General features: G+C 35.5%; 1 protein-coding gene across 1 annotated transcript; it reads right to left on the bottom strand.

The window, feature by feature from the left end:
* Window positions 1-2,714: 2,714 nt before the first annotated feature.
* LOC143592735 (uncharacterized) lies at window positions 2,715-13,605 on the bottom strand. The gene is made up of 13 exons (XM_077072581.1): window positions 13,315-13,605; window positions 12,966-13,222; window positions 12,497-12,865; window positions 12,249-12,385; window positions 11,877-12,044; window positions 11,574-11,756; window positions 8,635-11,477; window positions 8,392-8,497; window positions 7,188-7,704; window positions 5,379-6,405; window positions 3,719-3,827; window positions 3,221-3,301; window positions 2,715-3,081 (listed from the first exon to the last, which is right to left on the bottom strand). The coding sequence occupies exons 3-13, from the start codon at window positions 12,537-12,539 to the stop codon at window positions 2,992-2,994; spliced, it is 5,304 nt and encodes a 1,767-aa protein (XP_076928696.1). The 5' UTR covers window positions 12,540-12,865; window positions 12,966-13,222; window positions 13,315-13,605; the 3' UTR covers window positions 2,715-2,991.
* Between the last annotated feature and the right edge of the window lie 1,812 nt (window positions 13,606-15,417).

Raw genomic sequence — 15,417 nt, 5'->3', positions numbered from 1 at the left:
TTGCTAATTGTTAACTAATAGACTATTATACATTTGGCCAAAAATTTATGAGTTACATATTTATTTAAATTCTTATAAATTAATTAAAATAAAAATCTAGAAATCCGGTCCGGTTTTTTCGGATTTTGTTACATGCAAAACCAAAATCGAAATGTTAGTTCAATTTTTACAAAAACATAAAATCAAATCGTTGGTTTTTGTTTCGATTTGGTTAATTTGGTTTGGATTTTTTTTTTTTTTTCTGGTTTCAGGTTGGTTTTTTAAACACCCCTATTTATTATAACTATTACAATAAATATGATACATTACATGCGTATAAGTTTTATCATAAATATATAATATCATTATAATTTTTATATAATCTTATGTATAAATGTATACTTCACAACATACAAAATATAAATGATATCATTAATAAATATCCTAAAAGAAAATATAAGGTACAATATGTTTTTTAAGAGGTAAAATATCTGCAGTATTCGAACCACACCTGCAAACCTTTGTAGAAGAAGAAGAGGTGGACCAAAGGTCTACAATCTGTAATAAGTAAGTTGTTTGTTTTTTTAACTTCTGGAGACTGTTAAAATAAAATGATTTTTGAAACTTAAAAAGTTCTCAAATGCTATATACATTTATTTTAACTTTCAAATACACGAAAACCTTATGACTAATTTCAATCTCATCATGAGAAAATTTAAGCAAATAAAAAATTCGAAGGCTGCTAATTTCACTTAAAATCAACGTCGAAGTTCGGAAGAGACGGCAAGCGATGGTAGTGGCAGAGAGCAGTGGGGATGAGAGGTAGCGAAGTAGGGTACAATAGGTTTATGTCTCAATTGTTGAATTTCATCGGTGGAGTAGGGGCTGTGGGGGGGCAACACCGGTGGAGGGGCGGCGTTGGTGAAGGGGAGACGAATGGTGGAGGAGCGAGAGGTGGTGGCTATGGTTGAGAATCTGTAAAGGAGAACAGTGGTTTATGATGTTAGAAAGAGGTTAGAATAGGTAAAATAAGGTTGGGCCAGATCTGCACCAAAATAAGCCCTAATAAAGCGTTAGCAAGAAAACAAACACTCTGCAGACGCTCATGTCTGCGTGGTGCAGACAGAAAAGCTCCCACAAGCTTTTTTCAGAAAACAAACACTACCTAATTTTTCATATAATAAATCTACTAAAATAAAGCATCGACAGACAAAGGTTAAACAAACACCAATAGCAAGCTATAGATAGGGTCTGCCTCTCTAGGGAAGGTGGGATTTAAGCAAACTATACATTTATCCCAAATAATAAAGATAGTGTTTTCAGGAAGACCATCTACTCTCATAACCATCTAATGGACCTTAAAAAATAAATATAAGCATAAAGTATTTCTCATATAATCTATACATCAGAAAACGAAAAATACTAAGCATATATTATTAAAAGGTAACAAAAAGTGGTGAATAAACATAGAAGTAACAGAAAACATCATATAGACATTAAGAAGATACTACAGAAAGTCCATCAGAAGTAACGACAAAACTAAATGCCTATAACAAAGCTTGAACAAATTTGTACACCATCCCCTAAAAATCCACGGCTTGAATGTTATGTCTCCATGAAGTTAACCATGTCCTCAGAGAGTGTAAATCTATCAAATTGTGTCTAATCCGCTCATCCAATATCAATTGAGTCTTCCTCTACTTCTTGCCTCCATCGTGAGGGTTTCCACGACTCTAACCAGCGTCGTCTCCTTTCTCCTCTTCACATGTTGGTACAAACTAGGGGTGCGTATGGTTTGGGCTAAAATCAAACGGAAAACCAAAACTTCGATTTTTGGATTCTTGAAACCATTCGGTTTTGGTTTTGGTTCACTTTCGGTTTTGTCATTTGAGCTTGAAAATTTTAGACCGAAAATAATGAATTTAGATATAAATAATTTTTCTAACTGTTAACTAATATACAATTATATATTTGGGCAAAAGTATTTGATTTACGTACTTAAAAAATTTTTATAAATTTCTTAAAATAAAAAATTAAAATCTAGAAATTCGGTTCGGTTTTTATTACATGCAAAACCAAAATCAAATCATTACTTCAGTTTTTACAAAAACATAAAGCCAAACCATCAGTTTTTGTTTCTGTTCGGTTTTTTTGGTTTCGAATTTTTGATGTTTTCGGTTTTTGGTCCGTTTTTTCGGTTTTCTACACACCCCTAGTTCAAGCACTTAATAAGATGCTTATAACGGAAATATGTTATTTAGTTCTCATATGCTAGAACAATGTCTCACTGAATAAATGAAAACGATCATGGATCTTCATTAAACTTCAATTGTTGCAAATTTACAATCATTTTATGATGTATATTCATTGTGTAATATATTAAGTATATCTCAATTCTAGCATATAGCCTCATACTTAATTTTTGTTCAAATGTACGAAGTCAATTATATCAAATTCATCTCTCATGTTTTACAAAATACAATTTTTGCATTGCTTTGCATAGATTAACCATATTTTTTCCACCTTAAAACAATTAGCTTAGAAAATTCAAAATATAACACATTAATATAAAACATGCAGTTCTAGCACTGAGAAAGTAAAGTATATGCAAGTAAAATCTCATACATTGTAGTCAATTCGTGTATGATACATGGAATGTAATTAATGATTTAACGTAGTACATAAACATGCATTGATGGGATTTGAGTCTCATACATGAGCAAATGTCATGCACTGATTGGTAATCTAAAAACATTCTTTTCTTTGAAAAAAGAAAGGCAATATCAAGAATTCACAGGAGATGAACCATTCGACAAAATTAGCCAGAGCGCGCGCAGTCTCATTTGAAGTATCAGTTGTGAACTTTTGTGAGCCGACATGCGTGAAACCAAATGTATTGATGTGTACTAATTGCAGAAGTATGTGATGATACGAAAACATAGTTGGCATAGTACATCTTCTTGAGGGATCAACTGTAGTTGTGTTAGGATAATAAATATGTACCGAATGGAATTATTGGTCTGATGCTTGAGAGCTTGTTGGCATGGCATTCGTGTACTTTGTACAGTCATATGGTCCAATCTGATTCCCTTTCTTTTTCACCTGAGAATCCGTTAAAATAAATATCACATGTATGAATCAAAACTAGAAAACGTAACAATTTTATAAAAATGTTTTGTTTTGTAACGAGTGTATACTACTTTAGCCAGTGAAGAGTAATTGTTAGGATTGTAGAGTATACCGGAGACCACGGACTTGGTTCAGGTAGAGATTTGTCTGGGGGTGAATGTTGTACGGCACCACGCTTCATGGTAAGGATTTCCTGCAAAAATATAAAAAATAAATAAACCATGTAGCTGATTGCTATATTATGAAATTCACCTCACATGTTGTAAATTCCATGTGTATTATTATTGCTTGAATGTGTCTCAAATCAAATTACCGTTTTGAAGTAGCATAAGTTTAGAAATTGGAATCTCAATTAAAAGTTATATTCATGATAAAAGCACTCATTAATACTCACGAATAGTACTTCTAATATACGCAAACATAAATAAATTAACAAAAATCTTAAAGAAGATGGCTCTAGGCGTTTATCAGGCAAAATAGCATAAGATCAGAAACATTATATTAAACTTTATGTGGTGCCTAATGACCTAATTTACTTAAGTATAACCCATAATTTCATCAGATTCTTTAGGTAAACAAAAGTATTACTTCATTTGGTAATGTATATTACCTCTCCAGCAGCTTCAACAGCTGCCAGCCATTCATCAGAGAAAGGAACAGCATTTGGGGGACATATGGCCAAAGACTTAACTTGCCTTTTGATGCTATTTGAGGTCTTGCTGCCAACAGATCAAAAAACAAGTTAGAGATGAATTATCAAGATACGTTAAGGTATAACATAAGCAAGAGAAAGGATTGACTAAAACAGAAAATACATGTACAAGTTGCTTACGTCAACACTGTTGCATCTCTGTGGTCTTTAAGGTCATCCACTTCATGTTGAAGTCCACCCACTATAGAAGTTGCATCAGCTTGTTCTTCAATGTTTATCTTTGATCCCTCAGCATCATCACCCACAGATGCAGTCTCACTAACGAACTCAACGTGTTCATTAATCAAAGGAGCAACTTCTCTTGAGATCAAATCCACATCTTGTTTTCGACCTATATGGATAGCACCTGAAACACGTTTTTCTTGAAAAAGATCATCATTAATATCAGTCACATTGTGAAACGTGCCCTCTTCTGAAAACTGAGAATTCAAAATTGCAGAAATGCAAGGAGTTGTGGCCTCAGTAGATGATTGATTATCATGTAAAACCGATGTGACAGGTAACTTATGTTTATTTTCTATAGAAGAAGTTGGTTCAGCAGATGGACTATCGTTAAAAAGCTGTGTTGCGGTGTCTCTCACAGGACTATCATGTAACTCCACGAACATTTGGCTACCAGCATCCAAATGAGACTCAGTATTGACCTTAGGAAGAACATCATCAGATTTTTCAGTATCCACTTGTTTCCATGATGTTTGAGCATGATCAAGTTCACCAGCCCCAGCTGAAATGGTCTCTTCTTGATGTTGACTGGACTGTCCAAATGTTGGAATTGAAGAGGCAGTATAACTTTGTAGTCCATCTTCCCCGCATTCATTCATTAAAAGCTGAAGATGAGAAATAGAGATTGACTTAAAACAAGCTCTTTATATGCTAGTTTCACTAAAAGAATTAATATGAGACCTTCATCAAAATAGTTATACTATGTAACACTACAACAATCAGTTTCTCATGCTTAAAGCTTCATGCATCTCTCTTAGTAGTCATCATATTATAATGAGAAATAGTCATATTGTTTAAAAAGAAGTTCATATGCTAATTGCATATTTAAATAAAAGTTATATTAAAAATCAGAAACAGTAGGTGCAACTAATAAGCTTGCTGGATGAAATGTTTTAAGAACAATATTTATGATGTCCAAGGACATTATTTACTTTAGTATAACCCGTAGTTCCAACATATTCTTTAGCTAAAAAAAACAGGACAATCACATAGAGGATTACAGTGAGAAGCTGAATGATAATTTAATTGTAAAACAAAAAGGTATGTTACATTATGGTAATTAATTTATTTGTAAAACAAAAGGTATGTTACCTCTCCAACAACTTCAATAGATGTCTGCCATTCATCAGATGAAGGAACAGCATTTAAGGGATGTATGACCAATGATTTGTCTTGCCTTTTGATGCTATTTGACCTCCTGCTGACGACAGCGCAAAAGTCAAAATTAAAGATTTTTCCCCGTAAGTTAGAGATAAATATCCAGATATATTAAGGTTAACTATAAGCAAGAGAAAAGATTGACTAAAACAGAAAATATATGTACAGGGTTGCTTACGTCAATACTGTTGCATCTTTGTGGCCTTTAAGGTCATCCAGTTCATGTTGAAATCCACGTGGAGTTGTATCAACTTGTTCTCCAGTGTTTATCTTCGATCCCTCAGCTTCTATCATATAAGTAGTTTTTGTACCAACCAAGCAGCATGATTCTGGTGTACTTGTGGTTTCTTGGCTCACGGAAAAATTTGAATGAGACTTTCCGTTTGTGAAACAGTCATGTGCTTCTACTGAATGTGTGATCCCAACTAAACCTTGAGGCTGATTTTCAACAAGGATTTGATGTTGAACTTCAACTGGCTCTGCTTCTATATCCGCTCTTTCTTTTTCCAAAGTCTGTTGATTAGTGCCGGTGAATTGTGCCCCTTGCAGCACTGATTTACTCTCAACAAGTGTATCATCACCCACAGATGCAGTCTCACTAATGAGCTCAGCACCTTTTTCTTGGAAAATATGATCATTAATATCAGTCACATTGTGAAATGTGCCCTCTTCTAAACATGAGCCTTCTTCAGGTATAATGCAGCTAACTGGCTCTGCTTCTATATCCGCTCTTTCTTTTTCCAAACTCTGTAGATTAGTGATGGTGAATTGTGCCCCTTGCAGCACTGATTTACTCTCAACAAGTGTATCATCACCGACAGATGCAGTCTCACTAATGAGCTCAGCACCTTTTTCTTGAAAAATATGATCATTAATATCAGTAACATTGTGAAATGTGCCCTCTTCTAAACATGAGCTTTCTTCAGGTATAATGCAGCTAACTGGCAACTGAGTATTCGGTAATGCAGAAACGCAAGAAGTTGTGGCCTCAAAGCAGTTCATAGACCCATTAAATGTGTAAGTATCATGCAACTGAGAGTTGTTCTTAATAAAATTGGCTGGAATGAAGTGCAACCCTTCAGTAGATGACTGATTATCATGTAAAACCAGTGTGAGAGGTAACTTATGTGCATTCTCTATAGAAGGAGCTGGTTCATTGTTGAGGCCTTTAGAAGATGGAATATCATGTACTTCAGCAGATGAATCTGTCGAACGAAGTGATTTAGTAGTAGTAGAAAAGACATCTGCACCATAGGGGTGTGTTTTATAACCGTACCCGAATAACAAACCCGAATCGAAGCGACCCGAGACCCAAATAACCCAACCCGAATTCACCCGAACCGATTAAACTCCTAACCCTAACCCGAAATAAAATATTCGGGTCGGTATTTGGGTTGAAATACCCTGATTCAGGTTGACCCGAATAACCCGAAGTATAATAAATCGATGCATGTATCCCTAATTTTATAGGATAGTTTAGCGATGAAGTAGCACAGTGACCTTATGTATTCTTGTTCGGTTGTTCTAAAGACTCCAATTAATATTGGATCTATCACATCCCAATGTATTAGTGACCATAAAGCATGCGGAGAATGTATCTTCAATTCAAAAACCTAAACAGTATAGTATTTAAACCAATATTAATTGAGCATGTTTCTTCAATCTACACAAGTATTAATCCACATGCTACAACACTCCTTCATCCAGTCTAATGCATTCTTGTATGATAAATTTCATGTTTTGCTAAATAATATATGTTATCGTTGAACATGGTTGTATATTATGGTTTTATAACGGCTTGGAATATGGTTTTTTAATTTATGATATTGTTAAAGGTGGAAATTTTTTATTAATTTGTTAAACCCGAAACCCAACCCGAATTTACCCGACCCGTATAACCCGAAATCCGAACAAACCGAACTTATTTGGGTCGGTTCTTGGGTCAATTTGTTTTGAGCTCAAACCCGAACAACCCGACCCAAACAACCTGAAACCCGAATAAATAACCCGAAGAACACCCCTACTGCACCATCCGCATCATCATTTCTTTGTACAGTATTCAAGCTTTGAAAGAAAATACATGAAGGAACTACACCTTTCAACTCTGTGACATCATGTTCCTCCATATGTAAACTTTTGTCAACTACTACTTTATAAACATCACTTTCTTGCCCATGTGGCAGCAAACCAGAATAACTTTCTACACCAGGAGCAACACACTTTGTGCTTCCAACATAATCTTCTCCTTTAGTAACTATATCTTGTTCATGGGACTCCACAAACACTTGGCTATCCGCATATAAATGAGACTCAGGATTGACTTTAGGAGGGATATCATCAGATTTTTCAGTTTTAATTTGTTCCAATGATGTCCGACCATTATCAATATCATCAACCCCAGTTGAAATGGTCTCTTCTTGATGCTGAATGGGTTGTCCAAATGTTGACATTGAAGAGGCAGTATAACTTTGTAGTCCATCTTCCTTGTAGTCATTTATTAAAAGCTGTAAATAGAAAAAATAAATTTGTCTTAAAACAAGCTCTTTATATGCTAGTTCCACTAAAAGAAGCAATAACAAATCTTCATCAAAACAGTAATCATTTTATAAACTCCTACTATTCCGAACTAGGAATCAAATTACTAAACTTCTAAGTCAATGAAGCATGTATGAAACTGAATCAAGTTCCAGTATTTCCACTAGGCCCATTACATTAGGCAAAAGAGCATGACAAGCTGTCAATCTATTTTATAAATCGACTATAGATGAAAAAAAAAACCCTAATTTTCCTTTTTATGAAAGTGGGTGCCTAAGACTTAATCTCCTACAAGGGGAAATAGTCATTGTCCATAAGTTCATATGAAAATTTCACTATGCTATTACATGTTTAAATTAAAAATTATAGCAGACCATCATCAGAAACAATATGTTCATTGTTCAATTGACAAGTTTGCTGGATGAAATGTATTAAGAACAATTTATAGTGTCTAAGGACCTAACTTGGTTAATTATAACCCATAGTTCCATCAGATTCTTTAGGTCAACAAAAAGGACAGTCACATAGAGATGAGAACGAGGAGCTGAATGGTATAAAACACATCTTCATAAAACCTACTGGTAATTAATTCATTTGTTAAACCAAAAGTAAAAATGTTCATGTGTATTACTTTATTTGGTAAAAACGTATATTACCTCTCCAGCAGCTTCAAAAGATACCAGCCATTCATCAGAGGAAGGAACAGCATTTAAGGGATGTATGACCAAAGAATTGTCTTGCCTTTTGATGCTATTTGACCTCCTGCTGGCAACAGAGCAAAAGTCAAAGTTAAAAAATTTTCCCCATAAATTAGAGATGAGTTATCAGATACATGAAGGTTAACTATAAGAAAGAGAAAAGACTGACTAAAACAGAAAATATGTGTTCAAGTCGCTTACATCAACCCTATTTCATCTTTGTGGTCTATAAAGTCATCCAGTTCATGTTGAAATCCACCATCTATTGGAGTTGCATCAATTTGTTCTCCATTGCTTATCTTTGACTCCTCAGCTTCTATCATACATGTAGTTTTTGTACCAACTAAGCAGCATGATTGTGGCGACATGAGAAACTCTTTTTCCAAACTTGTGGTTTCCACACCCGTACTCAGTTCTTGGCTCACAGAAAAACTTGAATCAGACTTTCCATTAGTGAAATGGTCAGGTGTTTCTACTGAATGTGTAATCCCAACAAAACCATGATGCTGATTGTCTCCATTTACTTGCTCCGCAGGCAAAATCTGGGCACTGGCATCTGAGTTTTCTTCTAGAACAACAATGACAGTGCGCTCTTGAACAGATTTTGAGCTTTCCTCAGAGTTTTCTACTGACAAAATCTGGGCACTGGCATCTGAGTCCAAAATCTTTTCAGTAGATGGTAAAGTGTCCTTCATAAGCACTCGATCATCAAGAAAAAGTGTTGTCTTTTCTTCTGGCATAGAATCAGAGCCTTCAAGTGTCTGATTTTTTTGAAACTGGCTATGAGTTTTTGGTCCACCAGTCCACCCTTGAACGGTTGGTTTGGTCTCTGACATATTAGCATGAGAGTGCTGTGATTTTTCAGCCACTAACCCCACTTCCTGGCTCTTGTGGTTTTCTACATGGTATGCTTCAACTGTTGGTGCTGCTACATCCAGTCTATCTTTTTCCAAACTCTGTGGATAAATGCCAGTGCAGGGAACCCCTTGCAGCACTGATTCACTTTTAACAAGTGAATCATCACCCACAGATGCAGTCTCACTAATGAACTCAATCAAAGGAGCAACCTCTCTTGAGATCAACTCCACATCAATCCCATCTTGTTTTTGACCCAGTACTTCAATAAGTATAGCACTTGAGACACTTTTTTCTTGGAAAAGACGACCATTAATGTCAGCCTCATTGTGAAATGCGCACTCTTCTGACAACTGGGAATTCAATAACGCAGAAATGCACGGAGTTGTGGCCTCAAAACAGTTTATAGATCCATTAGCTGTGCAAGTGTCCGGTAACTGAGATTTGTATAATGGTGATGCCTCAGTAGATGGTGGATTATCATGTAAAACCAGTGTGGCAGGTAACTTATGTTTATTATCTATGGAAAGAGTGGGTTCAATGTTGAAGCTGTTAATAGATGGACCATCATTTAGAATCTGTCTTACAGTGTATCTCACAGGACTATCATTTGACTGAGCTTTGCTCCTGATGAAAGTAGTTGGATCGATGTGGATGCCATTGCCTTCTTCAGCAGACGGGTCTCTCACACGAGGTGATTTATTAGTAGTAGAAAAGACATCTCCAACGTTAGCATCATCATTTCTTTGCTCTGTATTCAGGTTTTCAAATGGATTACAGGAGGTATTTATAAATTTCAATTCTGTGACCCCAACTTCATCTTCCAAAGAATGTGAATCTCTAAACCCTATGCTTATCGTCCTACTGGAATGGCTATCATCTTCCTCCACAGGTAAACTTTTGTCATCTACTACTTTACAAGCATTGTTTTCTTGCTCGTGTTGCAGCACACCATAAGAACTTCCTATACCACCTTGCTCATGGGACTCCACAAACACTTGGCTACAAGCATCCAAATGAGACTCAGAATTGACCTTGGGAGAAGCATCATCAGACTTTGCAGTATCAGCTTGTTCCCATGATGTTTGAGCAGGAACAAGATCATCAACTCCAGTTAAAATTGTCTCTTCTTGATGCTGACTGGACTGTCCAAATGCTGACATTAAAGAGACAATATAACTTTGTAATCCATATTCCTCGTTATAAAGCACAGATTTGTATTTTGTTTCAGGCTCTCTACCTTCAGTAGATGGTGGATTATCATCTAAAAGCAGTGTGACTGGTAACTCACGGTAATTTTCTATAATATGAGTTGGTTCAATGTTGAGGCCTTCAAAAGATGAACTATTTTGTAACTCAGCAGGCGGATCACTCACACGAGGTGATTTAGTTGGAAAGACATCCACACAGTCAGCATCATCTTTTCTTTGCTCCGTATTCAAGCTTTGAAATGGAATACAGGATGTATCTACACCTTTCAGCTCTGTGACATCAGCTTCATCTTTCAACTCTGTGACATCAGCTTCACCTTTCAAGTCTGTGACATCAGCTTCACCTTTCAACTCTGTGGCATCAGCTTCATCTTTCAACTCTGTGACATCATCTTCCTCCATAGGTAAACTTCTGCCATCTACTACTTTAGAAACATCATTTTCTTGCTCCCACGATGTTTGAGCATGATCAAGATTGACCTTAAGAGGAGCATCATCAGAACTTTTAAAATCAGCTTGTTCCGATGGTGTTTGAGCGTGAGCAAGATCATCAACTCCAGTTGAAATGGTCTTTTCTTTATGTTGAATGGATTCTCCACATGTTGACATTGAAGAGGCAGTATAACTTTGTAGTCCATCTTCCTCGTTATGAATCACAGGTTTATATTTTGTTTCAGAATCTCTACCTTCGAAAATCGGTTGATGACAAGTAATTTTTTTCACTAGATTTTGGTATACATTTGAATCTGGTACCCATTTAGTACTAGTGTTGAACATGTAATTTGGTGACGGACTCTGAGTGGCAGGTGCACAAAATTCTTTACCGGGCGTTAGAGCCACACAGCGTACACTTTCTGTGATAACATTACTCTTCATGGGTGGTCTTGCTAGCGGCAACATGTCACCATATTTTCTATCAGAGCCCATATATTGTTGAACTTTTGTTTGCTGCAAGGGAGCGGACTCCGAAGATGTTCTCTGAAATCAATGTCATAAATGATAAATATAGTTTTAGAAGTTAATTTTTGCATGTTAGTAAAATGAAATACAAATAAAATGAAAATACAAAACTACCAAGTCAAATAATCGCAGTGATGGCGATGGCTTTCTCAGTCCGGATGGTTTTGCAAGTGCAGAAGGATGGTCTTGACTTTCACTTGAATTTAATCTATCTGAAATCATCAGGCCCTTAGTAGCCTCTTGAAGATGACAGGGTCCTGAACTGGTCAACTTAGCTGCTTCAGACAATGAGTTGTTCTGTATGATTAAAGAAGAAAAGGTTTGTGTCTCCTAGTTAGTGATGTGATACAAATATGATAGCATTAAGAACTACATGTTACACTGAATGATAAAGATTATAAAGGTTCGACTCTTTACCGAATTTGCTGCAGCATGTTGAGCGAAATGCTTAGCTGCAAGAGGGGCAGATGCCTCTGGAATTTTACATGCCTGCAATGTAGCTGGAACCATTTCTGACTTGTTATTAGCTCCGTCAACCTGGACCAATCGTGACCTGGTTGAAGAAGCAGCTTTAGATGACTGCGTCTGCACAGGTTGGGAGATCATGTTAAAACAATTCAGTTACTAGCGCATTCAAGAAGCAGCTTTAGATGAGTGCTTTCAGGGTCATGTTACTTCAAAACAAAGATATATGTGGTCAACATGATATTGCTTCCAAGTAAAATATCAGTTTTGTAAATAACTTCTAAAGAATGAAAAGTTGATTGAGCGCCTATGTGATGTTCTTACCAAATTTTTGGTTGTTTTTTTAGCTAGCTCTCTAACTGGTAAATGGAGGTTGCTTGAACTTGATTTTGGTTTACTTTGAGAACCATGTACTTTTTGTAAAGAGCTCTTTAACCCAAAATTCTTCTCAACATTTTTGGCTGCAGGAAGAAAAAGATAGATTAGAAACATATTCCTATGCAAGCAATATGTTAGTATTAGACGAGAATCACAAGATATAGAAATATGCTTCCAAATACATTGGCACTTACTTGGCTTAGGAATCAGACTATGCCCCAACTGGGTAGTTGCCATAAAGCCCTTTCTTGTTGCATTATTTGCATAAGAACATGATCCAGGCTTTGAGATTGGTAGTCTAGAAATCTTGGATTCTTTGTTTGCTGTTTTCAAAGTGTTTGAACTTGCTGGCCTTTTCAGAGTACATAAGTTAAGGCTAATAACCAATACCAAATCAATATTTATCCCAAAGGTCAAACAAAGTCTTGTTACAAAATGTGAAAGTTCTAATCTTACTCAAAACACAAAAAAGGATATGAAGATGCAGCTAAAGGCTGTGAGCAGCCACCAACCTTAGGCCCGATTCTATTTGCACGATCACTTGAAAGAACTTTATTTGTAACCTGCTGGCATAACACTTTGAAATGTAAAATAACCCGTCTGTGCAATATACAAACAGATGATAATACTTCTAAATAGCAATACAAAAAAAGTCAAACTTACTTTATGACGAAGCAAAGAACCACGATTTCTCACCAAGCAATCTGTCTTCTCTCGGTTTCCCTTTGGTGTATGATTCTTGTCACGTAACTCTTTAAGCGGAGCTTCTTCAGAGGCTTCCATATCATTGGATTCATTTGTGCATTTCACATCTGAAGAAAATAAGCTATTTCCTTCTTCACTTATAGTAGACAATCCCCCTCCGCATGTGCTAGCATCAACACCAGTAATCAAGGTCAATTCAGACGCATCCAGAATGCCTATATAATGAAAATGTATCAAATCACTCGTATTCTTAATCAAATTAATTATCTTTTAAGTGTAATATCAGACAACAGAAATATAAGTCAACCTTCATCAGTGAAAAAAGCCCTATCCCATGCTAAGCTTTTCCTCAAATTGTATCCAGCCCCCTTCTTTTTCCTCTTCATCTGCACAGGTTCCATACCTAATTTTGGCCCTTCTCCAATGCTTGAATTTATATTCTCTTTGTTATTGTTAGCTTCAGAAGATGAACTATTAGGTTTTTCCATGCGTGCACCATCTTTCAAATATTCTGCAATACGAATGAACATCATTACTTAAGTAGCTAAACCACAATTTTTGTCTCCAAGACCAGTTAACAAATCAAACATAACCGTCAAACAGTAAGTCTGGAATACTTTCTACTAACTGTATACTTGTACTTACAGGAAATTTCAGTTGTACCACTAACAGTGTTGTAGAACTCGCTAGGCGCTAGTCAAACGATGCGGTACACACTAGCAATTAATAGGGATTAATCGAAGTGGAATTTATATGTGATTTTTCAAAATTATATCTGTATATATACAGAATTTTCTATATGATTTTTCAATTACTTAAAATATTTTGACCAGCTGTGCCCAAAATATGACCAATTTTGACTAGTAACAATTTTAGGGGCCGATTGGGTAAAATCGAATCGGTAGCCCTCCGATTTCCAATTAATCGCCAATTAGTAAGCGCCTAATCGAGATTTTTTTACAACACGGACCACTAACATAACAGTTGAAAGACCAATTATACCTAAATCTGGTATCATTTTAGATTTAACTAATTGCGCAATATTACACTACCAGGTTTAGGTTAATGATTCCATTGCATATACTCCAAAACCTCCAATTAAACACCTACTAGCAAATAAACCCTAAATCGAGAAACATAAACAAAAAGTAACTCATCGTTGTAATTAAATTCAACTTAAAACTAATAGAAGCGATACATAATCACAAAAATACTATTTATCGAATCAATTAACGCAACATTAATGCAATGTAGAAGATAAGCGTGCTTACTGGCGTTCGAAGGTGGAAGTGCGAATGGCGAGTAAGTGAGAGGCGATTTGGACGGCGTTTGATTAAGATCTGGAAACTGTTGTAGAAGAGAATCGTCTTCTTCGGCGATTTGAATCAATGGAAGATCCGATTCCATTTTATCGGAGCCCTAACTGTGTGTCAGTGTGTGTGTGTGTGTGTGTTCAAAATGCATATCAAAGCGCGAAAGTGAGAGAGAATCACGGACCAGATCGGACCGGGTAAACCAGTATGTACGGATGATTTCTACTAAATAACCGGTTTTCTGTTATTTGAATTTTTTATTTTTAAAAGGGAAACTGAAGTCAATATACTTATTTGAAGTCGCTGCTAAAGTGCTAATATATGATCCTAAATGGTATAAGCCACTCCCACCGGAGAGTTTATATTCGGTCGGTTGCTATACGAACTTCAAAAAAAAGTTGGAAATTACTTTTAATTCAACAACTTAGTCGGTTTACTGATTTTAAGTCAGTTGTTGCAAAAGTGAAGAAAAGTTAATTAATTCACGCCATTTACATTTATCATCCAAATTTTTAAAAGCTTTATCCGATTAAAAAAAATTCTCTATTTATAGAGTGTTAAATATACTTTTCATACCATCTCTATTACTTCCAATTCTCTACTTCTAATCTCTTTTAATTTCTTATTTTCGGTTATGGATCCAAATTTTTATTTCGACCTTAATGGTTTGGAAGATTATTCAAATGTTCAGTATGATGACAACTCTTCTTTCTCTTTCAAATGCTAAATAGTTTTTATTAAAAAATAAGTTATTTTAATTTTTCTATTATTTTATAATACAATAAACTTCTTATAATATATATTTATTCAACAAAAAAAATTGGCTTGGTTGGCTTGTGAATGGGAGAGAAATTTTGAGTTTGGTTGGGTTGTATAGATGGAAGAAAGAGAAATTAGTTTTTAAATGAAAACTTGGGTTTGATTGGGTTATGAATTAAAGTAATCTAATAAGCAACGTTATCAAGTATATGATTAAATATGATTTGAACGTAAAGTCTAATGAGCTAATAAAAAATGTTATTTGATGATTAATTAGTGCAGGTAACTAAACCATGTATATTGGTTGTTTTTCTGAAGAAATCAATGCAAATTTTGTT

The sequence above is a fragment of the Bidens hawaiensis genome, unplaced genomic scaffold (assembly GCF_021521415.1).
Source record: "Bidens hawaiensis isolate Kalapana, Puna unplaced genomic scaffold, B.hawaiensis_p1.1 tig00041171_1, whole genome shotgun sequence".
NCBI lineage: Eukaryota > Viridiplantae > Streptophyta > Magnoliopsida > Asterales > Asteraceae > Bidens > Bidens hawaiensis.
Note: the sequence above shows the minus strand (reverse complement) of the source record. Positions and strands in the feature narration are given on the sequence as shown.

Excerpts from the sequence above, each read along its gene's own strand:
- LOC143592735 (XM_077072581.1), bottom strand. The coding sequence starts at position 12,539 with ATGGCAACTACCCAGTTGGGGCATAGTCTGATTCCTAAGCCAA. Across the intron at positions 11,757-11,876 it reads AACATGCTGCAGCAAATTCG|AACAACTCATTGTCTGAAGC; the intron begins GTAAAGAGTCGA and ends TTAATCATACAG. Across the intron at positions 3,082-3,220 it reads AACCAAGTCCGTGGTCTCCG|GTGAAAAAGAAAGGGAATCA; the intron begins GTATACTCTACA and ends ACGGATTCTCAG.